General features: G+C 32.4%; 1 protein-coding gene across 1 annotated transcript in view; it reads left to right on the top strand.

The window, feature by feature from the left end:
- The first annotated feature begins 1254 nt into the window (after nucleotides 1–1254).
- The window catches only part of LOC129222720 (multiple PDZ domain protein-like), a 74994-nt gene continuing 49722 nt past the window's right edge, over nucleotides 1255–26526 (top strand). The window contains exon 1 of the mRNA XM_054857252.1: nucleotides 1255–1393. Coding sequence (XP_054713227.1) covers nucleotides 1255–1393 — 139 coding nt within the window. The remainder of the gene's footprint in view (nucleotides 1394–26526) is intronic.

Below are 26526 nucleotides of genomic sequence, written 5' to 3' on the forward strand. Positions count from 1 at the left end.
TAACACGTGACTCCGTTTTTTACTATACTTTGTAACTTTTCCTTTAGCATTTTCCCACCTTCCTTTCCATTGTCTCTTCTCTCCTTTCCAGTGGCATATCGTTTTCAATTTTCGGTTGCCTGCTGTTCTATATTATTTTCTCCGGTTTTTAAGGTTCACTTGCTCATTTTGTGGTTGTCGCGGACCACTTTTTTTTTTGTTCTGATGAAGAGGATCCCCTCCAAATGGCTGCTTGCGAGTTTAAGATCTATATTTACATGCACAAAGTATAGGAAGGTTTTTTGTATTTTCGAGATATTTTCGACTCAAATTTCTTCCTGAATTCCCATGTTACTCGACTATCTATGTCGGCGAGTGTACCAATGATAGACAACCGAAATATTGAATTTGATCATTTCCGCTTTCATTATCACAATAATTCAGCGTCTGCATGTGTGTATGTACCTTACAAAACTGAAAAAGGGTGTGCGGTACTAGGTGGAAATTTAGTACATGTAGTCTGATGTCTAGTTGAGCAACATCCTTTTTGACTAAAATTTGATGCTCCAAAGGTCTGTGTACTCGATTCTTGAGACAAGTTAACGTTAATTTGGATGCAGGATAAATGATATCATAAGTTGCTAAAAACTTGGATATACATCGCCAAGCGTCTGATTTCCATGTTTCGATGCGAATTCGGTGTCAATTTGGTGATGTTTATTGACATTGTCAGTATTTATAATATGTTTTCTGCACCAGCTCGCAAAACACTTGGAGTATAACTATTAAAAACGTTTTGCTGCTTTCCTAAGGCACTATTACATTTTCTTTTTCTGTTTTTTATTCTTTTACACTTTCAATTTAGTTTGGTGTTTACAATGTCAGATGACAGACGCCGAGAAGAGCGTCACATTTCTTAAAAGTTGAAATCGTCCTTCCATACATTTAACATATTCTAAGGGCTATGGAAAAGTCAAAAAATATGCATTTTAGAAGTATTACTGCTAACGTGCGCACGTGAATACAAGGCAGCATTTTTGTTTTGAGTAGTTATTAAAATATGTAGAATATTTAGTTGGCGTATAACAAATAAAAATCTTATGTGTGCGTGTTCTGCACACATAAGATTTTTATTTGTTCTTCCAAATTACGTGTATTATCTTAGTTTTCATACAATAATAAGAAGTCTCCGATTTTTTAACACAATTATTAATTAACTTAAAAACTTTTCTTTTTTGTAGGTAGCCGTGTGATGGGCTGCTGGGGGGTGTTGAAATGGACCTGGAGGAGCTGCACTTCGCAGACGACTCTGCAGACGATCCCTATGAGATTATCCTCCTGCCGGACACCCGCAAGATTGCCCCAGAAAACAGACTTAGCCCCGCACATGCTTGTCTATCTCATCCTCTCAAAGGTAACTTGGTTTGAAATTTTAATCTGGTTACAATCTGACTTTGGTAAAAAATATGCTTGACCTTGAACAAGGTCATTTATGTTTGAATGGTTAGTGGAGAAATAGATTGGTACAACTCCAGTAATCGCTATCGGGAACGGACATCGGAATTTTCTCACCCCTTTTTTAACAAATGGAACTGTTTAAGCTAAAATGTATCGTAATTCAGCTTATAAGAGCCAAAATAAACTGCATAAATAAAACGGGAATGTATACGTATGTTCCTTACGTAAGCTTTCCTCCTTCGAACCATTACAGAATTTGATAAGGTGGTACTTTGATATAGAGATATTGTCGAAAGAGTATTTAATATGTTTTTACTTTAATTTGAAACCCATACAATTGTATGAAACTGTTAGTGCTTTAATAAAAGTAAAACTTAATGCTACTTGGCAAGTATCACATCTTATGATATTATCTCTTCTCTGTTGTGAACCAGACGCAGAATGATTGCCTATTTGACGACTCTGCTTGACCGCTACTTCATACCAAGTGATTGCGTGATCTTAAGAAATGTGAGTCCTTTCTTCAATAGGTTTTTTTTTTCTCCCACTTAAACTTTTTTTCTCACCCACACAACAAGAAATTATGGCAACTCTTTTGTTTTTATTTGATCTACCGTAATACCACCATTCTATCACAAACCCCTAATGCTTTTAATCTACTTAATAAATAGCTGCTTATATTTTTAACAGATATTAATTCTTAATGATTAGGATGTTCACATACCCATCTAATAGTCTCCTTAAAATGTCATAAAAGGATTTACTAAAGTAGAACACTAGCTTCAAAAAAAAAAAAAAATTGCTCAGTTTATTGTCGAAATTGAAACTGACAAAAACCAGGAGCAACCATATATCACGTCGCTGCCTATGTAGACAGGATCATGCTTCAAAAGACTGACAGGTACTCAGAAATACATTTGTGAGATGGCGTTCAAGCTTTTATTTTCGTTTCTTAAAATAAATATTGGAAAAGGAAAAACTTTAGAAATTCTTCTCTATATTTTAAGATTTTTTTTTATAAGTATTCATAGTTTTGAGATAAAAGTAAACCTTTACCCAAATTGGAGCAGTGATTACGTAAGCAATTATATTTTCAATTGTATATTTTTATTTAACATTCTTTTTAATGTTTACTTTGTGGTCTGGAGACATTTTAGTTATTTTAGTAACCAACGGAACTCAATTGTCATTAGAAGCACTAAAGACATTTTTGAACTTGTGTATCTGAAAAATTCATAGCTTTATCTCTGCAACTACATAACACACTTTATGCTAAGATTGCCGTGCTAAGCACAAAAGCCGTATCTGCACTTTTAATCAAAATTGAGTAGTTGGCCCCAGGTGGTTTTTTGTAATATATTTTAACTAAACACAATGTCTTAATGTTCTTTGCGAATGCAAAATATTAAAAAAAAAAAAACATTTTTAAAAAGAGGCGTCTGAATCAAGTGTAAGGTGTTATAAAACTTTGGAAAGCAATTTCTCTTCTTGAGCTCAGCTGCATATACCACTTTTGTTCTTAGAATGGCAGAACACCAAAATAACAAACGTAGTTGGAAAACAACTTACACTAAGCAATTCTTTTTCTTAGCAATTTGCATGACACAACTTTCTCTGCAACAAATAGAACAAAAACTGTGGAGTGAGTTGCTGATTTGATTATTTTGACAAACTTTTAACTTCGTTCCTTTTTGGTGCAAAAGTTAGTTTAATCTCCCTTCAAGTAGTTTAAGTAAGTATAGATTTTCGCACTATATCTCTGATGAGTTAAGACTCATTCGTTTCAAACAAAGCTGGGTACCAGTTTCTGTCAGATAATAGAAGGTAAGTAAACAATGCAAAGTAGTGGAGTGAGATTCGTCATTGGTTAATTCCGTTTTCGTATTAATTGAATCGATAGTAGAAAGAAGAAACGAAGAGAAAAAGAGATAAAAAAGAAACGAAGCTAGTGTAAAAGTAATTGCTTTGTTGATATGTTAAACAGACTTATCACAGGGGATGAAGAATTCGGTCATTGCTAGTTTGGCTGAAAGTACGTTTATATAAAAGAAACTATTAATTGTTTGTTGTTAGCTTTAGCCATGCTCACTCAGCACAGGCGACATGGCTCAGACTGCGCCATTTGAAATGCTTTCACTGAGAAAAATAAAGTTTTTAAAAATGAGTACATTCATGCTTCCAAATTTTCTTGAAACCTTTTGATTCAAATATGAGTACCCATGTTTTCAAATAGTGTGCTGAATTATTTCATACTCAAAAACGAGTACATATCTTGGTTAGTACTCAATTTTGAAATTGAAACGAATTCAAAAATGAGCACAAATACCTCAAAAGTAAACACATGTTGATTTGAGTATTTGATGAGCATTTGAATGTTTCAAATTTGAATATCACATAGTCGGAGCCATTTTGACTCTTCGATGTGTTAAAATTTGAGTACTTTTTCGTCATTTTTGAAATTGTTGTTTTTAGAGTATAAAAAGGTAGTTTTAGATGGTATATTTTTTTCTATTTTTGTTTAGGGTCCCGTTCCAGGAGGGGGGGGGGGGGTGGCTTCGTGGTATTCGAAGGTGGAGGTGCGCCGCTGCTTATACTGTTTTTGATTTCGAAGCTGAACAGGTATTGCACCCTGCTCAACTCCGAGATAAAAAAACGAAAAAAAAATATATTCTTGTGAAAATTAAAGCAACAATTAACGTTGTATATACAGCAAAAAAAAAATATTAATGACTTATAATATTACCATGGAAACTAATTTACGGCTTCCATTACACTCCTGATAGTTTAATATGAACTACTCAAAGGAAATATATATGACGAAGGGTGTTTTGTATACGAAACAAGAAAAAGAAGGGATTTACTTACGACACGTTCACCAAGATTAATTGAACGATTGAGTAAAAAAAAAAACAATTTTGTCAGTTAAGATCAGACAGAACACACTCTTCGGCCATGCCAGAAACGCAGTTTTACTTCTGACCTGTGACCCGCCAAGAAACATGGGGAAACAAGTTAATTAAAAAGATGAATAAAATATCATTGAACACTGACAGATAGATTTTTATCAATTTCGTAGAAAAGCCATTCTTTCTTTTTTTTACAATGCAATAATGTATAGCTAAAGTACTGTTGGTTATTAGATGCTTCTGCTTCTTTATAACACTAGCGATCGAAGAAATTCTTTTAAAAGAAGTTTATATGAGTACAAACGTAAAGAGAAAAGCATCGCTGATGTATGTTATTCTTTTCGCACATGTTCATTGCGTTCCTGAAAACGAAAAGTTGCCACGTTTGGTTACTTGTTTGAGTCTGGGCTCAAATTAATAAATAAAATAAACAATAGAAATACAGGGTGTTTATTAAGTCACGCACAGACACATAAAATTTATTTCCAAAGCTCAGTGTAATATTTATGCATGAATATTTCTTTTTTTTTATTCTTTTATCTTCACCTTTTTCTCATTAGTATAATATTAGTTACAGCAATGTAGTTGCCACTATCATCGAAAACTGGAAATGGCTTCTATAACAGTAAAAATCTCAGGGGTGCTATGAGGTGGTTTTAAAGGTCCCAGAACCTTTGATTTTAACACATATTAGAAATTCTATAAGACAGTTGATATTTATATAGGAACTGTTATGACGACGGGCCACTTTGTCTAGTGGTCAGAGCAGTCTGACTGCGAGGGCGAGGTTCTGGGTTCGAATCCTGGCTCGATCATGAATGTACTTTCTCTCTCTTGTCCTTGTACTTTCCTGAATGAATGACGTGTGAATGTGTAGCTGTGTAGTGAATGGTTTCCCACAGGTACTTGTGGCATGTCTGTACTGTGGAAGTCGGACTTCACAACAAATTACGGTACAGTTGGAGCAGCGCACTCAAAATTGCAAGCCTGGCTAGCACACAACAACAACAATAGCTGTTGTGACCACGCACTTACCCCCAAAAGCTATAAGGGTTGCCCAAATGAAAAGTGCACAAGTGCAATAACATCAGAATGAATGATTCAATTAGACATTACTGCACAACTATATAAAGGATGGTATGCGTTAGCATTTGTACATTAAGCACTTGTACATCTCTGAGTATTCACATTTTGTTTTAAATAAACATTTATTCATCATACTGTTCAAGTTGTAGAAGAATCTAAATAACTAAATTTAAAAATTATGCAATTGTAATCCAGATGTTTGACCATTGATTCTGCTTGGAACAAGGATCCCTAACCTTTATTGTTATTTGTTACACTTTATAAATTTTTGAAATTCGAGTCTTACAATTTAAATTTAACACAAATGCATAGTAAAGCAAAAAAAATGATGTTTCAATTTCTACTCTAGAGCTCGAAATATATGCAAGAAGTTATATCAGCTATGTTGATCGGATTTCTGAAACTACTAAAGCTTATATAGGCTTGTATAAATGTATGTGTGTCTCAGTACATTTATCGGGCCTGGAATTGTTCAAAAAAAGGACTGGGAAACAAAATGTTTAAAATCACCGGTTTAAAAGATAATTCTGCGAAATTTACCTTTTTTTGCCTTATTTAAATCAATTTTTCAATTTGCTGTTCGACACGTTTATAAAAAATTTTATATTTTGAAAAATGACCATGTCCTATTTAAGAAAAAAGTACAACTTGATGAACTAAAACTAAACAACACATGATGAAAATTTTGATGAAAAACGTGTACTTATTGGATAAGTAAGAAGTTCATTCTGTTGCAGATATAAAAGAAATATTTCAATATTATACATATATTTCATGCAAACTATTTGACATTATAAAAGAGAGGCTCAGGGGGTCACAGACTGGAATACTCGGAATTTTCAGGGCTTTTAATTAAAAAAATTCTAATTTTAGCTTTAATAACGCAATTTTAGGCCATATTTTTAATGTTCGGGCAAAGGTGTAGGGATACCTTCCCGAGATATTTGTTGAAGCTGATGTTTTGAAAATACGATTAAGCTGTCTTTGGGTGATGTAAAGGTGAGAAAACGAGGGGGGGGGGGAGCGGGGGTTCTAGAAAAATGAATTAAACTGGAGTTTTAAAATTGCAATTTTAGATTGGTCTTTAGTAAACAATAAGGGTAAGAGTTTCCATGAATGATCCCCTCAGATTCAGAGGTGAAGAATTAAGAACATTTTTAGGGGACTTAAGGGGATATCCAACCTTAATATTTCAAAATTTAATTTTAAAAGTATAGTTTTAAGCTGAACTTGAAGACGTTAGAGGAAGGAGACTCGGAGAATCTCGCCATAAATTAAAAAAAAAAAAAAACTGATATCTTAAAAACATTTCAGCTATATTTGATGATAAAAGGGAAGGGAGGAGAGGGGGGGGGGAGTCTATTTCTAGAAAAATATTATCCTAGAGGATTTAGTATTAAAGGGGGCATATATTATTTGTGTTCAACTGATAAACTTTATAAATGTAAAAAATAGCTTTTATAAATTAAATTTTTATGGAATTTTACAACGGAATTGACTTGCATGTAAAAACGAGGATTCTGCAATACAACTGTCCAGCAATGGGATGTAAATTTTGAAATCTGTACAAGTGTCAAATAAAATAATTAAAAAAATATTGAGTTAAATGACTGTTAAGTAGTAAAACTGTAAACGATTTCTGCAGATGCGTTTCAAGATTTCCTTTTATTGAAAAGAAATGAACGTACTTCTGTTCAAGCTCGAGTTATGTAAGACTTTTTCTTGACGTCGTTTGCATTTAAATTTCCAGACATTTGAAACTGAAATTCATTTTTTTCGTATTTTGAAAAGCTTTGAAACAATGAATCTACCACACTAAAATTAATTAAACTTTCGACTGAAACAAAATAAGTCATAGTTGACCAACACTCAATTAATTAAACTTTTGCCCTAAGACGATGAGGATTCCGCAATACTACTTTCTGCAATGTGATGTAAAATTTAAAATGTGTATTTATGTCAATTAAATTAATTTAAAAAAAATATTTTGTTTTACGACAAGATGTGTTTAATAAACTGCAAAGTAGAAGTTCAGAGGTTCTTGGTGCATCAGTTTAAAATGTAAATTAAATACGTGTTTTAATTTTTAGTTGCATTAGGGAACTTATTTCTTCCTTGAGACAATTTAACTTTTGAAACAACACTCTGTATTTCAAAGTATAACTAAGCGAGTTTGACCAGAAATTTCTGAAAACTCGTGTTTTGATTTAAAGAAAATCTCACTATTGAAAAAATTCAAGTACAACTGAAACTTTTTAAGTTGAAGTGGCCCATTCAACTCAAACATAATTCGATCCAATCGAATAAGATTGTATCTACCAATAGCACAGCCAAAAATTTGCATTTCCATTTGAAATTTCTCACTACGCTACTGGTAGACAGCATTCCATCGAATTGAACACAATCGAGTTGAATGTGCCATTTAAAAAAAAAGCAAGTTGCCTTTAATAACTTTTGATCAACCTAAAAATCAGATTTTCAAAATTTTATTCCAGAAGTAATTTTTCCGAAAAATCATACTGAAATAACAATTTAGAAACAGTACCTAGTGAAATATTTGTCGCTCAATTTTTCACTAATGGGGCGTCCATTATAACATCATTTCAGGGGCACATTCAACCTAACATAATCGATGATTCGATTCGAACGAATTCTATCAACCAAAAGTGAAGCCAGAAATTTCCTTTACTCCACCCATAAGAAAATATCTCTGTACGTGACTGGTAGATAGAATTCGATCAAATCGAACATAATCGAGAAAAATATGCTTCTTAGTCGTCATCAAAAACTTCACCGATTTGGCTCAAAAAAAAGAAAAAGTGTAAACGCTTCTTTTGGAACCTCTATGCACACCAAAAACGGAGATGCACAACCAGACTGCACTCAGTCTACATACAAAAATTTAACTTATTACGGCATGCAGTTTTTCATTTATGTAAAATACATTAAAACCAGGGGTGAATTCGTGCCTGGTCTTACTGGAACGCCGTTACTTTTCAAGAAAAATAATTCCGCTTCCACACAAAACTGGCCAGAAATCGTTATTCAATCATTTATCATTAGCGTTTCTGGTACTGTAACATTTACGAGTTCACCTCTGATACATACGTACTTACTAACGTCACGAGAAAACTCGTGATATTAAAATCAGTAATTATGAAAAATGGGCATTTTGATTGCCGGTACATTTATATGCACTTGCAAACGGGTCGAAAACACTAAAAACACATCTGGGAATGAGTTAAATAGAATTTTTTTGCCTAATTCATATGAAAATGGTTTTTTTTTTTATTTAATGCATTTACTCCTGTCCTTTGCCCAAGGAAGAAAAACTAAATTCTAACTAATTGGTAATTCCATCTTTGCAGTGAATTTTCACAAATATGTTTAGTTATTAAAGAATTTCATTGCATTTTAATGGTATAAAAGAATACTAATTTTTAATGGTCATTGATCATAAACCGAGCAGTAGATTACTGAGTAGCTAAATAGTAGGAACGTAAACAAATTAGATTTATAGACAGTAATAAAAAAGTTTTTGTTCTCGAGGATTATTTTTTCAATTAATTTTTGTAACCATTTGTTTTTGACACATTTTTGTTTATTTTTTACATTATTGATTGGCTTTGAAAACTTACTTATGGAAATTTATATTTCAAATTTAGTTGTCATTTCTGTAGTAAATATGAATTTGTACTACATTTTCCTGCTACTTTTTTTGCTCGTTTGTTATTTTGCTGTAAACTATTCCATTTGTTTCTAGATGCCATTAGACTTTAAATTTTCATACTAATAATACAGATTAATAATCATATTCAAAGCCTAAACCCATCATCAAGCCTGCAGTCTCAACAAAAATGAATTTAGTGAGTATTTTTTTTTTTTATAAGCTTCTTTTATACTTGGGTAGCACACATTCCTAGAGGATATTAGTGACAGGTAATTGTTCCGAAACATATCCTAAAAACTGTACTAAAACGTGTGCCACAAAATGTTTAGCGCAAGTGTTCAAAAAACATTCTCTTACACTATCCATGAAATGTCTAAAAAGTGCGAAAAGGATATACATGTTCCGAACAGTGTTTCTAGAAGTGTTTTGAAAACTGACCAGAAAAAGTGTTCTAAAAAAGGGGGACAAGTGTACATGTTCAAAAAGTATTATGACATGTGTTCACAAAACGGTTCTAATAACTATTACAAAAATAGTGTTCTTAAAGAGGGGACAAGTGTACGTGTGCAAATAGTGTTCAAAAAGTGTTTGATTATTTGCAGTGCAGTAGAGGAAATTGTACAAAAGGAAAGTCGTTCTATCCATGGATACGTCTAGATCGGAAAGCGCGAAAGTACGGTTAAGGGCGGCAAACGACATTTGATCTGCCGAGACCGGGTCGAGCAAACATCGCGATCACCAATGTCCGAGCTAATCGAAAGATTAAGAGACTCGTGAAAGCAGTGACGAACTCAACCTGAGTAAAGGAACTTTCTAACACTATTATACTCAAAGAACATCCCAGGAAACCCAGACGACCCTAAACAAATTTTCCGTTGGGAAGTTTTGGAGCACCCCTTATAGTTCGAACTTGTCAACCAGTGACTTCCACATCTTTCGACCACTTAAGAGAGTATTACAGGGGAAACGTTTCCATTCGGACTATGAAGTAAAAGAAGCCGTGCAGGACTTCCTCAAGAAACAGCCCCGATCTTTCTACAGCGAGGCCATCGACTTGCTGCTGCAATGCTGTGACCTGTGCTTCAACGTCCATGACGATTTCTTTTGGTTTACATAAAAAGTATGATTTTTATTCAACTACTCCACTTTTCATTTGGACAATCCTTATACGTTTTGGCTGCGCTAGCGAGTAGTATGAAGTTGAAAATCGTGTAAATCTTCTCAGAACATTGAACAGTGCACACGTATAGAAGTATACGAACATTAACGTTGAGAAAAATCTGCTCAATATACAGATCAAAATTAAAAAAATAATAATTTTGCTTAAATCTGAAGTAATCTTTATTTTTGTTCTTTGTCAGTGCAAAACTTTATGAGCACCGTATACATTAAAAAAATAACTTATTTAAATGACCCATGAGCCGCCACTGCTTCAATCAATGTACTAAACTCTGCAGGACTTAGTGGTTAAATATGCAAATTTCAGAAAGCAAATGCTTCCTCAACTGATTACAACGTGTGGTAGCACAACGATATTTGTAAAGTAAAACATTGTTTTATGTACAGTCGAATCTCGATATCTCGAAGCTTATAACTCGAGTATTTCTTTATCTCATGTCAAAGTTTTCATCGGGTCCCAAACTCTTGAGACTCTTGTGGATACTTCCCTTTAACTCAAGCTACCAATAACTTGAACGTTTTGGCCGGTCCCTTGGAACTTTGAGCTATCGAGAGTTCACTGTAATTAAGCGAGTGCAAAAAGAATAAAAATAAACGTAAGGAACATAAATGCAATTTTTATCTGTCTATTTATTTTTTGCACTGATAAATAATAGATACATATAGCCACATATTTAAAGATGAGATTGTAAATTTTACATCTGAAAACGTGCGTTAAACACCATTAAAATACAACCCCCCCCCCCAATTCTAAAAAGGGTAATTACAGTTCTTTGTTCGTACTTTGATCAAGAGTCCTTAAGAGTAGGTTAAATGGTGCTTAAAAGATTTTGAATCATTTTCTTTTCTTTCAATTTATTCCCTCATTTGCCTTTTGACACTGTGTTTTGTTCTTACTAAAAACTAAAGCAAGAAATATTAACTTTAATTAGCTTTACAGTTGCTCATTTTCCATCATTTCTACAGGATGAAACAAAAAAAAAAGCCTTTTTTTCTTCAAAACACAGAAACACTTGATGTTTTTGGCTCAATTTGTGTCAAGTTTGGGATGCTGAGAAATGACTTGGCATTTATAGTATTTCATTATGAATAATAGTGGCGAAAATTGTGATAAAAGTTTCCCCGCAACACTATTAATTGTGCTGTTGTTGCCGTTGTTTTGTTAGGGTTTAAGAAAAACAAAAATAAATGATATTTCTTAGTGAAGAATAATATCAGAAATTTCATAATTACATATCAATATTTAAACTTCTTATTACAGGTGTCCCTCGTATTTCACGGTTAATTCCTACCGTGCTATATCAAACAGTGATATACGAGATTTTTTATATATTCATTTAATTATTACTTAATTTATTTTTATGAATGAACATAACATAAATCAGGGCAATATCTACCGTGTTATACTAACTTTGATTTAATTATAAGTCAAAGCAATATTCAAATGTTCAACGTGTTTTATCGAAATTAAGTCTAAGGTGCAAAACTTGATGATAGCTGAAATTTCGTTCCAATGAAATATACAAAACACTTTTTTACTTTCCAGAAAATAGAAAAAATATGTATATAAATAGAAAAACTGATAAAACAACAAGAAAAATCTTTATCAACTTCATGTACGAAGAACAAAACACATGCTATCAAAAAGAAAATCAGAAAATTTCTTCAGCAGTAAAGTTGGTCTGAGCAACAACAACGAAAAAAATAAAATAAATCAAATTACTTATTCTATTACTACAATTTTTTTTTTCATTTATCGTTTGCCAAATTCAGCTTAATGTTATTTTGTATGCTTTTTAACAGTTAATTAAAACAAAAATGATATTCATTTTCTTTTCTAAATCGCATTATGGCAAAACCGTGTAGTATCGGATTCAACTTGTTTATGGTGTAATATCAAATCCATGTTATATTATGAGCAAATTTTGTTCCGTGTAATATCGAACCGCGTAGTACAAGTACCGTGATATACTAGGGACGCCTGTATATAATCAGCATTTGGTTCTCTTCATAAAAATTCAAGAAAGTTTCATCTTGAAATACCACTAATATCTTTATTTTCGCAAAAATAAGTACTACTTTTACAGTATGCAGGAATGCTTGCGCAGATAGTTAAATTTATTTTCCTAACATTTACTTTTTCAATTATCAATGACTAGTCTGTGCTAAAGTTAAAGGGGAAAAAAACTCACCATTTTAAATTCTCTTTATACAGTCATGAGTTTCTCACGTCATTGAAGGTCAGAACTCCTGGTTTTCGTTCATTTGCTATGAGAACTCAGAAAATTTTTGTTTGCACCAATGAAAATTTTGAAAATTTTTTTTAAGATTACATTATACTCATCGCAAGGAGTTCATGGAAATGTATGCAATCTTTAAATAATTGAATGTATTCAAACGTCTTTTAAATATAAAACTTCAAAAGTAAAACTGAGTTTCCAAAAAAAAAAAAAACTTTAAAAAATAACACTGTAATCAGATAAATTTGTGATTGGACAGCTTCACGAAGTACTAGTGAGGCTTAAATAATAGTACGAAACATTGACTTAATATTCTTCCAAAATATTACCAGTGTAAAATGGATTACAATGTGCAAAATCTAAAAGACAAGTGTCGAAGCTTTAAGGCTTTTTAAAAACTTCTTCGCAAAAAATAAAATAAAATAAAATATACAGATTTTTTTTCAACCTTGAATACATGCAAACCTGTTTTTATGCGGTGGATAGGGACCGAAAAAAAATCGTTCGAAACTTCACGAGTAGTAATAAAAACTAGCAATAAAAGCTATTTTCACAACATAGTTAATAAATATTTTCCGATGCATTGGATGGGAACCGCATTAAAAAAAAAAAATCCTCACGTAGAAAATAAGCCAAAAACTTAAAAAATAACTAGGAATTGCTTCTTTAAACGAAATCAGAATAAACCAAGCGATGATAATTTTGCCGCATAATTCGACTAAATATCCCGAAGAATTAAATGTTTGGTGGGGGGGGGGGTCTCAGTGACCTACCATTGAGGAGCCCCTGTCATCACTTAAAGATACTACCTCGCCCTTGTTTTATAAATAATTCCACCAATTAAGTCAAAATCTAAGTGCAATTTTCATGTACCGCAAAAAATAAATAAATAAATAAATAAATAAATAAATAAAAAATAAACACACACGCACACACACAATGACCACACAAAACCAGGTTTGAGTGTAACACATTTCGATTCATTTAACTAACGCACACGCTGTTTATATTTCCCCTTTTTGCGCAAAATATGTAAAAACATATGAGTTATACAGCTTTTAAAACGAAGCTTTTCCTTTTTTAGAGGCTTTGTAAATGGTAAGCAATGCCAAAATAGTACGCTTTTTAGGAGACCTAAAATGTCATTTCTTATTTTTCGATCTCACATTGAAAGGATTGGAATATTTCCTAAGTCTCGAGAGATCTCAAAAACTTTCGTTTTTCGCACATACGCGTCTTTGAATCTCCTACCAAATTTGAGTTCAATATTGTTGCGCCATTTCCAGTACTGCGTAATACCGTATGTTGTAGAAGAAATGTTTTCAAATCTTGTATAGTTTTCTAACTTTATATCAAAGTATAATAACGTTTTTTTGTCTTCTCAGACATAAAAATATTTTTTCCGTTTACATAAGGAATTACTTTTTTTGAATTGTCTTTGAACAATATTTGTTCTGGGGAAGCGGTAAGAATATTGTAGAGCCTGCTCTAAAGCAGTGCAAATGTCATATAACCTGCTTGAAAGCAGAAAGAATATTGTTCAGCCAGTTTGAAAACAGCAATATTATTGTTGGCGTGCTTGAAAGCGACATGAATATATTACAACCTGCTTGAAAGCAGCAAAAATAGTCTGGAGCTTGTTTGAAAATATTATAAATCGTAGAGTTACAAGTGAAGCCCACTAAGTCAAGTATAATTGATTTCCAGATTTTTAGCTTTTCTTGATTCCACCTAACGCGTGATGCCAAAACGTTTGCCTCTCGGCAAACTGGAGATAGTTCTTGCCGAGGATGCTTCACCAATTTCCTGCTTTATCTTTTTAATTGCATTTTTGAATTTGCTGAAATTCGGGACTTTACTGCTATAATACGTAACCACATAAATTAATCAAGTGAGTTCAGATTGGGAATGTCAAGGTGACCTCCGTTCTTGGGCAAAATATCAGCTGAATTTCTCCTGTGCCATGCCAGAAACAGATATGCGGTATGGTAATGAGCACCATGTTGTTGGAAGCAGCAGTATTTCGCTCTATACATAATCTGGTCATTTGTATGTAAACTCTTTTCCAAAACCTTAGTTGTAATAACATTGAGCATTGCTTTTTACCCTCCTTTCATTGAAAATAAACGAAAGTTTTTCTCTTTTTAAAATAACCTCCCAAACTATCACAGACATAGTGTTTTGATGACGTGGAACATAATACTGGCTCTCAGGCATGTTATCAACAGACTCTGATCATATTATATTATATTGACGGTTGAGACTTTGCTGTAAAATGAATAGTTTCTTCTCTAAAAACAGAAACTCATTCCCAGCGCGCAAATAAAGCTTTACCTCTTACCTCCCTTTGCATTATATCGAACCCTAAAACTCCGTTAACTTTGCTTTTTCCATTAGTTATACAACTAGGTCTTATCTCAGTTAACATTGATCCCTTCGGTATTTCAAGCTCACGTGCAAAGCTTTATGCAGATTTTGTCCGTTTCGTTCTCTTATGTCACTGCTGGGAACCTTTTCACGGGGTCTTTTTCTGAAGGGATCGTGGTGCACCAAATCTTCTTCTATCATTGGCATCTCATTATATCTTCTGATAGTTCCGTAAAAAAAACCTCTCTTCATCAAATTGACGGAAATTTTACCTGGTTGTTCTTATTTAAAGAAATTATTTATCATAATTTCTATAAATTTCAACATTTATCTGAGGTAAAGAAAAATACAATTAATGAAACACTTTAAACCTTGGAATATATTATGCTAAATTGCCCGAAAAGAATTGCGACTACAGAAAAAACGCCTATAATTTTTTTAACGTGCTTCAAAGTGTTGTATGAGAACCGATTGGTCAAGGTGTAAAAGAAACCTTTGAACTTGAATCAAATGATCAATTGAACGGTTTTTTTACGTACGCGTCAAATTTTAGGGAAATAGATATTCACAACCGAACAAATTTTGTTACAAACTTAAATTATTATTTAAACTGAAGTGCTTCATTACGTGATCCTATGATTATGCTACTACTTTGACAAAATTCAATTTCTAGTGGCAGTGAGTCGAATGCTTCGAATTGAATACTATTTGCTAAGTTCTACAAAATACATTAATAAGTTTTCAAATTTATCACATCTCGTTTTCAAGATCCAATCTAACGTTAAATATGCACGTTTAACCATTATTCTTTGTATTCAAATATGAAATTAGAGTTTGTGGCAAATTGTCAAACAACAGTAAATGTAAAATTTCAATTATCTCAGAACGTATTCAATAAGTTGATATACGCCATTGCATTCATGGATCAAGTTACTCGAATATTCTGTACACAAACAAATTGTTTGGAACTGTAAAGGAAGTAACGTAATGAAATTCGATACAACCTGACTAAGTATCGGAAATAATACTAGAATTTAATGTTTACTCTAACTAAATTAATTATAGGAAGACGGAGATGGAATATGATTTAAATAATTATTAAAAGCCGATTATATTTGCATATTATTTTATATTTACTGATGCGGCAAAAGTAAATTTACTAGTGGGGTACGTTTGTTGCATTGTATCTTCAAAAGAGCAAAACTCTTTATCGACATAATATGTTTAAAAGTAAACTATTTATAGAATTGTCAAATTAAAATTGCTTTTTTGATTGTCTTTTCATTCATAAGCTCACTTGTTTACCTTGAAAAAGGGTTCCCTCGAAGCATGTATCTACTGTTTCCTGCAAAATTGTGCCTATTAAAGTTGTTTTATTTCCTTTTACTTTTCAGCAAAGAATTATTTATTTAACTCTCGATTGTTAATTTTTTTCGGTAATCCATGTACAGAAATTCAATATAATATTGCATGTACGCCATTGTACATTTGACAAACTGAATAAGAACTTTCGGTGTTACGTATCAATGAAAAAGTTTTCGCTGACACAGAATGCAAAACAACTTAGTATCCAAAAAATAAAAAAGGAGAAAGAAAACTAATTGAACAATATGTTGCTCAGAGACAATTAACATAAAACACCCTTATACAGGTTCGTAATCTTAATAATTACCTAATTTTAACAACCTAACGAGCAAATGAAATTTACTTCGATAATAAAAACCGGATATTCAATAAGATAAATCTAAATTCTTCTTTTGCAACTGTCTTTTTAGTTTAAAGTTAGAATAATTTACTTTCTGTTGTTTTGTGGTATTATGTTTCTCTGGAAAAGCGAACAAAGTGGTCTAATGAACTTATATATTAAGTTCATTTTTTATTACTTCTTTTTCATCTGTTTATCTCTAGCTCATATTAGTAGTGACAACCTACCTTATACGCACATGATTGTTCTGTGCGTAAATAAAGTTTTCTCTAAAGTGCAACCATTATAGCAGGAAAACACAGATAAAATATTCAGGATTTTATAGTAAATCTGACGTAAATTAAATCTTTCAACCTAACTGATTTCCCACCGAATCCTGAATTGAACACTGATTTAACTAAACACGAAATTAGTCTCTGAAAACTAACTTGGTCAGTTAATTTAGGTAGTAGTTTATAGGAGGCACCAACTTCAAAAAGTTATTAAAAATTAATGAATTATACTTAATTAGGTATTAAAATAGTTCATAGTAAAATAATTCAAATAGGTCTCTGTTCAATAATTGGGTGCTTAGTTTAGTTGATATTTGTACTGAAATTCTAAAATAAATGTAATTTACAGGTTTGTGTAGGAAAACGCGTGTAAATGGGACCAATTATTTTTTGCTAATTAGTTCTTGAGTGTTTTCTGAAACTGGTATGTTACTTTAAAATAATTATATTTTGTAGTCATTCAAAACGTCTAGTTTAGAAAGAAGAAGAAAGAAAGAACTCTCAGTTTTTCGGCAAAGACATTATGAAAAAGAAATTTAATCACAAAGTTTTTTATGACAAACAATAAAACAATCACGATAAACACTCTAATCCTAAAATAGTAATGAGAACACAGAAAATTAACTGCAGCTGTTACAATTTTCTGGAAGAACTGTGATTTTGACAATTAATTATCACTGCGTTCCACTTAGAGGTTGTAACAAAACAAAAGAAAAAAAGAGGTTGGAGAGGAATTTATGAGTTTTTTTTTCTTCTTCTTTTTCAGAACGAAAACTTAATCTTTAAAAATGTAACAATGTTTTAATTACTGATCACCTTTTTATTGTGACTTTCTAAAATATATCCCTTCTGGTAGTTTTTATCGATTTAGAGTAACATTGCCATTTAATTCGTAACTGTCAATATTTTAATATGTACTTTTGCTTCAGTGACGGAGTAAATTACTAGAAGTTTCAAAGGGAAAAAAATTGCAGCATCAAAAGAATACTTTAAAAATGAGACATTGTACTTAGTATAAATTTAAAGCTTTATGATAAATTTTAAAAATCAAAAACTCATTTTTAGCTCAGCTGCAGATACGACTTTTGCGCTTAGCACAACAGAATGTACCAGAAAACTTGGAGTTTTGCATTCAAACGTTTTGCAATGCTTATAAATGTACATGTATATCACTCGCAGTACTGTTTCAGTTGCATTTGTATAAAGAAATAGTACAAAAATCATTGGAAAAAATTCTGCTATAATTTGTCATATTTTGCGGAGAGCGAAAGAATATAAGAACATGAAAATGAAACGATATACCTCTTAAACTTTTTGCGTCCCGAAAAATACCAATGTGTGCAATAACTCACGCTGCAACCACACTACTTGAAAGAGTATTTCCAACTGCTCTCTGCTATGTTTTATAATTAAATGGCACCGTCTACAGTCCTCGTCGCCAGTCTGCAGTACCTCCCATAGCCAACAGGGAGGGATACTCATATTTACACCTGTGTCCGTTTTTATACCTTCTGCTCTACTAGTGAGTAGGATAATGTTTGCTATATTTAATATGTTTCAGCATACTTTATGCAATTCGTGTTGGTTTCTAATCAGCATCTCACGTTTAGGAATCATGCTCAAAACCCTTTAAATATTTTACTGACTTGTATTAAGGTGAAAATTAAAAGATAAATTAGCTACCGGCACATTCATAGAAACTTCCTGGCCAAATGAAGGTGACCGGTTTCCCCCATCGAGCCTATTGGTGATCGAGCTGTCGCAGGTGCTGAATAGGGATCGGTGCGCAAAACGAGCAGGCGGGGGAGCCCACTAGCTAGAATTTAATAGCGTTTAAATTTACAAAAGTTAATTTCTGTAGCTAAATTTAAAAAATAACCAATTAAAAATTTCATTTAAATTATTTGATCCATCGCCATAGCAATGAATACGTTGGATGACCGCTGGGTAGCGCTGTTTTCCTAATTTTTACAACGCATCGGTATTTCACTTGTTGAAACAAATGAGATAGCCATTTTATGTTATGGGGCGTTGATAGAACCAACATTATTTTCCCTTTTTGACTTTCTATTAAATTTGATTTTGAAAATAATATATTTTTCAAAAACTAAGTTGTTATCATCAGATTACATACATAAAATCATTCAATAGCAAAATGTGAAAAAAAAAAATAAAATAAGACGTCAACAATTGAATTAATTAAACAATAAAACGAAAAGAAATGTTACTCTTCTATTAATATTTTTCAAAAATTAAGTTGTTAACATCAGATTGCATACATAAAATCATTCAAGAACAAAAAGTAGAAAAATAAATAGATAAAATAAGATGTAACAATTGAATTAAGTAAACAATAAAACTAAAAGAAATGTTACTCTTTTAATAATATTTTCAATCAACAAACTTGGTCAATTAAAATTACACATAATAACAAAGTTCAAAGAAAGCTAATGAGTCCCGAACGTTTTGGTGACATATCTACTTCTCAAATTCCAGATTAAAAAATCCTTTTGATGGCTAATTTGAAGCAATAATTTTTCATTTTGTATGGACATGGGGGGGAAAAAAGCTTAATGAAATAAAAAAAAATATGATATTATTATGAATCTTTAAAAAAGAAAAAAAAAGTAACAGTGGATTTGTTTTGCTAAAGAAACGTGAAGCACATTGCTTTAAAAAATGAAATTCGATGTTTCATTAATTACTTCTGCATTTTTTTGAAGTGAAGCGAGCATTCATAATCCGCCTTCCAAAACACAGCATTACTACTGCTACAAAAAATAAAGCAATTATTTTTGAAGAAGTTTTTTTCCTAATGAACATTTCTAGCCATCAATCAAAGCTGCAATACAAAAACTTGACATGGATGTTTCTATGCTTTTTTTTAAACCAAGAATAATGTCTATCAGCTTTCGCTAAGGGCTCTCTAAACATAAACCGGAAATAATGATAGGATTTGTTATTGGGAGAGAGAGTAATGGAAAAGTAGGCCGCAAGGAAGGATAAATATGTACAGTACGCTATTTATTTTGGGAATCAAAACAGAATATTTTTCGTGTGTCCAGTGATTGCTGTCACTGAAATTTCAATTTCAATTTGTGTTTAAGGCAAATTATTAGAATTCTTTCAAAGCGCACTTATTTTTTTTTGTAACTTAACTAGCGGTACCATCATGGCTTTGCCCGTAGTAGAAAATTAAAAGGTCGTTTGGTTCTCCTGTACATTTACAAATAATGAATGATGACTTTCTCGCCCATGTTATGGTAATTTGCTCGTTACGATAATTTTCACGTTCAAGTTATGATAATTTGCTCGGTAAAATGTTCTTAAAATTGGAATAGAAAAGGAACAAAATCGAATTTTCGAAAACTCGCTTCGAGGTGCACACTAGAGTAGTTCAAAAATACATGCAAAAAAAAAGTTTCTCCTAGATACGGGACATCCCTCAATATTTTTAGACTTGTGCATAGTAATATACTGGAAGAATTTTAGCTTCCTATTTCAACTGAAAGAGGGTGCTCATCCCCCTCCCCCAAAATTCAATAGTATGGGGAGGGGGGGTTAAAAATGCTTCGAACCGAAATAACAATGCTACATATTATAATATACACTAGAAATATGCATATACTTTGCAATAAAACAATTATTTACAAAAAACCGGTGGGGAAATTAGATATTTCTCAATTTGTGGCATTTTCTATGGTACGGCTGATATTAAACTAAGGGGTCATTGAGCACCGTCTTAAAAAATGAGTAAGAAGCTAAAACTTTTACAGCATAATACTATTAGTAAGTGCAAAAAAGATAGGGGGGTGTCTTGGACTCTAGCTGAAAAAAATTTTTTTTTGAATCACCCTAGTGCACATCCCCATGCTACTAACTAATTTTGTGCCAAATTTCATGAAAGTCGGCCGAACGGTATAGGCGCCATGCGCGTCACAGACTTTCAGACATTCAGACAGAGATCCAGACTTCCTGCTTTATTAAAGCAGGAAGTAAAGAATAAAAATAAATAAGACTTAATAAAAAGAATAGCATCCAATTTGTACTTTTTAAGTAAAATAAAAACACTGCATGATTAAAGAAGCCCGACGTGGTACAGTATAAGTGGTGTATGAAAAAAAAAAAAAACCACTCACGTGTTGAAGTCGACTAATTTCTCTTACAAAAAAAAAAAAAAAAAAACCATCGGAACACAAATTACAAAAAATTCTGAAAACACATTTCAAGACCTGGAAATCAGAGCTTAAAATCTTTTTAGAGGAAAAAATTAGTAAAAAATGAACATAAATATGACTAAAGAAACAAGAACAAATTTCATTCTTAAGCTAATTTCTCTTACATTGAAAAATGATTTCTTGAAATTTCGCAACACGTGTCTGAAACACGTTGGGTATGTTAATGTGTCTATCTATTTTTTAACCTTTCATCGCAACTGCAAATTCTGTTTAAGAAATGCCGAATTTAATTTCAAAGTAAACATCCTTTCTCAATAAACCATCAATGTCATACTAGCTCTTTCAGATTCGCAGTGAACCGTGAATGTCGTACATACGATCGTTTATTAGATTTGTAATAGCGTTTATTACATTGGAGTAGGTGGTCTGGTGGGACAGAGATACTACCAGATCACCAACTACAGATTTTTGAGTGGACATACTATAGAGCCCTCAAGGGGTTTGTGTGGGTCATAAGACCTTTCCGAAATGTCACTGGTGTTCTTCTGGTGAATCTTCCCCTGCTTACATTTTAGTTTGCTTGGGATTTGCAAAGAATGAGGTCCTTTGCAACCCACAGTTGTTTTTTGGCTTTTTAGAGATATTTGGATTCATGGGGATTGTCTAGCCCTGCAAGACAATTTTGAGATAAGTAAAAAAAAATACATTCACAATTAGTGAAGAATGTTTTATAACTCTTAATATTAGCAATTAACCATAAATATCATGCTATCTCTGATTTTCCTACATACTTTTAAGGCTGTAGTTTCATAGACAAGTAGTAAACAAATCAATACACAAAGAATCATTTATCTTACTGAATGCAGTACGAAGATCTCTTTTTTAAATTAAAAAAAAACCAGAATCCTATCTGCTTTACGTACACAGAGAACCGCTAACTAAACACTTCAAAAAGCATAAAAATCGAAACTTCTGCCGCAGAAACCACGGAGGTCCAATGTGTAGATCTACCAAGGAAGTATTCTTATGATAAAACATGTATACACAGATTGTCTTTTCTTTAGATCTCATATATTTTCAGAAAAAGAGTCAATATGGACTTTTATAAATATACCTTAAAACTAAATTAAAATACCTGGTATTAAAAATATCTGGTTAAGTAGTCTGAAAAACAGTGGCGCACACAGGCGGGGGGGGGGGGGGGGTTTCCAGGGGCAAGGTCCACCATTCTCATGTCGTATTCCAACACGCATCTAAACATATTGTTTTGATTTATTGATTGTCTGGAACAAAAATCATTAAAAAAAAGTATTGAAGAATTACTTAGCATTAGTTAATAAAATAAATTTATGAATAACAAATACCAAGCAAAATCATCATTTTGGAACAATTCATGTTTATTTAAATATAGGAAACACCGGCAACGTAAATACCTTAAGATTTTTTCTTGATCATTATCGTTTAGTTTTAACTGGAGAAATAGAAACAAATGTTTATAATCAGTCTTCATTTAATGAACTTACATAATGCAATAGCAGTTGTCTTTAACGTTAATTAAGCTACTGGATATCCAGTACAGTTTTCAAAAATGGCATTAATATCCACTTTGCCCAGCACCCCGGGTTGAGTGAATTCGGTACTAGGGCTAAATGAACAACATTATTTGTCATGAAACAACATTGAAAAGAAAATAATCATCGAAAATTAAGGGAACATAGTCAAAAAATAATTTTTGCTGCAATGCTAATTATTGAAGTTATTACAAACGAAATTATTTCGGTTAAATCCTTTTGTCCCCGCCACATACGTCGATTGTGGAGTTGTTAAAGTCACAAGTTAGTATGACGTGATAAAAATCATTACAGCCAGTCTTCTCTTGCTTTGTTATGTTTATCCCAGCTCTCAGGATACTGTGAATGGTTGCGTTTTGCATGTTCAATTGCTAGACTCATAAATTCATCCCGAGTAAGGCCAAAACACACTTGGTCCATATCTTGTAGATAAGTCACCACTTTTTTTACTTGATCATCCGTGAATATAGGACGGAATCGACCTAACGGTTTAGAAGCAATTCCACTTTTGATATGTCGATATGGTGTAGCATAAGTTAGCCCGTATTTTTTTTTCCCATCCCTTTAATCGATTCTCCCGCCTAACACGCATTTATTGCGTCCTGCATGTTTTCTGTACTCCAGGATCCTGGTGTTGACTTTTTTAAAATATTGATACAATATTGACCTTCTGCAATGGAAAAAAAAACAATAAAGTACATAATTCCATAAAGCTGTATAACTTGTCATGATCTGGCAAAGTGAATACGGTATCCACTTTGCCCGTCAATTACATTTTTTTTGAGGTTGCCTCAAATTGCTAAAACACCAGAGCATCTAAATTCGTCGTCTACGGGTAGTTGAAAGCTACATAATCATGCATCAAATCCTATTTATTACAAAGAACATGTCACAAATAGTATTATAGTTATAAACGAAATAATTACCTCTGTAAAATAATATTGTTTTCCCAAAAACACACTCTGTCCGCGTTCACTGCCGCCGCGCGACGTGAATGCGTCCCGACGTGTCTGCCGCACACGGAGCGTCAACAGGCGACTATGACAACGCGGCTGCCGGCCAACGAAAAATTTGGGAGTTTAAGGCAACATTCGCTTTGCCCGTTGTATTCACTTTACCCAGATTTCCCCTACAGTTCGATTTTGTAGGGGACGACAGAGAGTAAATTTTTTTTATTTTTTTCATTTATTAAATCTGAAATTACTGTTACCTTTGCTTAAAATTATTTTACGAACTACATACATAGGATTATAGTCAATTTAGAAAACTAAATGGCCATGGGAGCGGTCCAGACCCCCTGAACCCTCTCTTGTATTCGCAAATGCTGATAATTTATAATAAATAGTTTAAAACTAAAATAGGTTTGGTTTTCTAAATATTAGTTTTCTTCATTCAAATTAGGCTCTACAAGCGGAATTGTTAATTATTTTTAAGATGTACGGATATTTATTATACTAATGAACTTAAGTATGAAGTAAATGAATTTCACAACAATAGATTAAAATTGCACTATCAACCATTTCCGGTAAAATTTAGTGTGTTTTCAGTGTTGTCAAACATTGTCCGAAAACTTCACAAAATATTTCGAAATATCTTGCGAAGTAAGATGAAAACGACGTCAGTCAAAATCGATGACCACTTTTGAATTGAAGAAATGTGTGGTGCTAACAAATGGAATCAGAAGCAGGAGAATTTTATTTTCGCCAAAGATTAAATCAATTTTTCGTTTTTCTAGCACCGAAAAAATTAAATTTGAATTCGATATGTTTAAACTTCCGTGATGTTTTGATTGCTTTTTGAAATGAGTTTTCAGTCTTTTAATGCAAAGTGCTGGAATTCATTTTTTTTCCAAACAAAAAAAAAAAGAACAAGAAAGAAATAATTTCAAAAAAAGAATGATCTCGTTTTATTCAATTATTGGAAAGGATTTACCGTGGTTTTGCTACATTTTTCATGCTTTATATTAATGCTTAATATTCAAGTACTTTTTCGTTTTAGTTAATCACTTCGCATTTTAATCTTGTCAATTATTTTTCTTTTTATTGTTTGGAAAAGTTACATTACGAAAAATGTGAGACATTTTTTTTCGGTTTAGTGCGCTCGAAAGTGCTTACTGTTTTTTTTAATTCGTTGACGAATAAGTTTTATTACTAATTAAATACTACGGCATTTTTCAGTTTTATTCATGTTTTAGACTATGATGGTAAATTATTTGTTGTTTTTGCAGTTAAAGCTCTATGTTAAACAATCCCTAAATTAGTAAATTTATATTCACTATTCTAAACTGATGAGTTTTAGTAAGAACGAAACTGCAGTCTCTGGATGTGTGTGATAACTGGACTGTCTGGTATATCTTTACTAATAATGAAGCTGAAAGTCTTGATCTCTGTCTGTGACGCGCATTACGCCTAAACCGTTCGCTGATTTTTATAAAATCTGGCGCAAAGTGAGTTCGTAGCACAGGGGTGAGCACCTTGAAGCGATATTTCGAAAATTCGATTTTGTTCTTTTTTCTACTCCATTGTTAAGAACATTTTATCGAGCAAATTACCATAACGTGGATGAGCAAATAAACATAGCTTATTGGCGAGAAATTCATCATCCATTATTTGTAAAAATAAAGGCGAACCAAATGACTTTTTAATTTTTATACTACGGGCAAAGCAGTGCGGGTACCGCTAGTTACATATATTTTAAAGTGTTAAAATATTCATGCACTAACGGGTTAAAAACGTGAGTTCAGTGCTGGGCCTTCTAGTCTTTCTTTAAACTTAAATGCAAAATTAACTGGTATTGCTCGAAGTTACTCTAAATCACTGTTCGTGGGTTGAAAAAGGAGGAGAACCCTTGCATTATATACAGTAACAAAGCAAATTCATTTCTGTTTCAAATTCCACCATTTTATTCAACTATTTATTTTTTGCCATTCAAGCGGAAATGATTTTTAAAAAAAAGAAATTTATTTTTTCGTTTATTTGCGTATTTTCTCGTTGTAGGTTTTGCATAAAATGCAAATGTGTTCCTTCGTAAATATTTTATGTCCTTTGTTACGAGAAATCTAAGTAAATTTATATGCAAATCAGATGAAAGGATTTTTCTTTAATTTTCTCAATCGCAATGCATAAAAAGTGACCACCGGTAGCTGACTTTCTTTTTTCCTCATAAGAAGTAAGAACAATACTTTCTCTCGTTTTGGATGTCATAATGTATTGAAAGGAGAAATAATTTCAATGTCTGCAAAAAAAAAGAAAGAAAGAAATCAAAGTAGTTCAAAAGTTTATTTTTTTTATGAATGTCTTATTTGTTTGATCAGAATTTGATTTAAAGTAATTAAAAAAAAATATTATTTGCAAACTTTTTTCACAATGCTAAACCTTTCTATTGGATAAAGTTACAAGAAGGTATTCTTTCTTCCTTCTTTCTTTTTTTTTCTTTCTTTTTCACGACGGGGTGCTTTTTATTTAACACTAATTATTAAAAAATACCATATGAAACTATTATCTATACATATTTAAATGGCTTCATGTATTTGTGTGTGTTTGTTCCTTATAAAAGTCTACAGTTAATGCTGGACTTTTGTCTAAGTCGTCGTCTCTGATGCTCAGGAATTCCCATAGGACGTTTTTTCCCCTATATGAGAGGCGAAAAACCTCATTGAGGGTTTATTTTATAAAAATTTCAGTTTCCGTCGGATCTGTGCTAACAAATTTGGCACATAAGTCTGATGTTCAGGAATTCACATGAGGGGATTTTCGTCCACCTATGAGCGGAAGAGCGAAGACGCCAGAAAATCTGTGAAACGAAATGCTAACGCCTATTCAGAATAATCGCCGCGTTTTTAGACTTAAAAAAAATACAAACAAGTCCAACCTTAAACTTTTGAGTCTTACTACCAGAGATTACTATCGTTAACAC

Source organism: Uloborus diversus, chromosome 5 (genome assembly GCF_026930045.1).
Source record: "Uloborus diversus isolate 005 chromosome 5, Udiv.v.3.1, whole genome shotgun sequence".
Taxonomy (NCBI): domain Eukaryota; kingdom Metazoa; phylum Arthropoda; class Arachnida; order Araneae; family Uloboridae; genus Uloborus; species Uloborus diversus.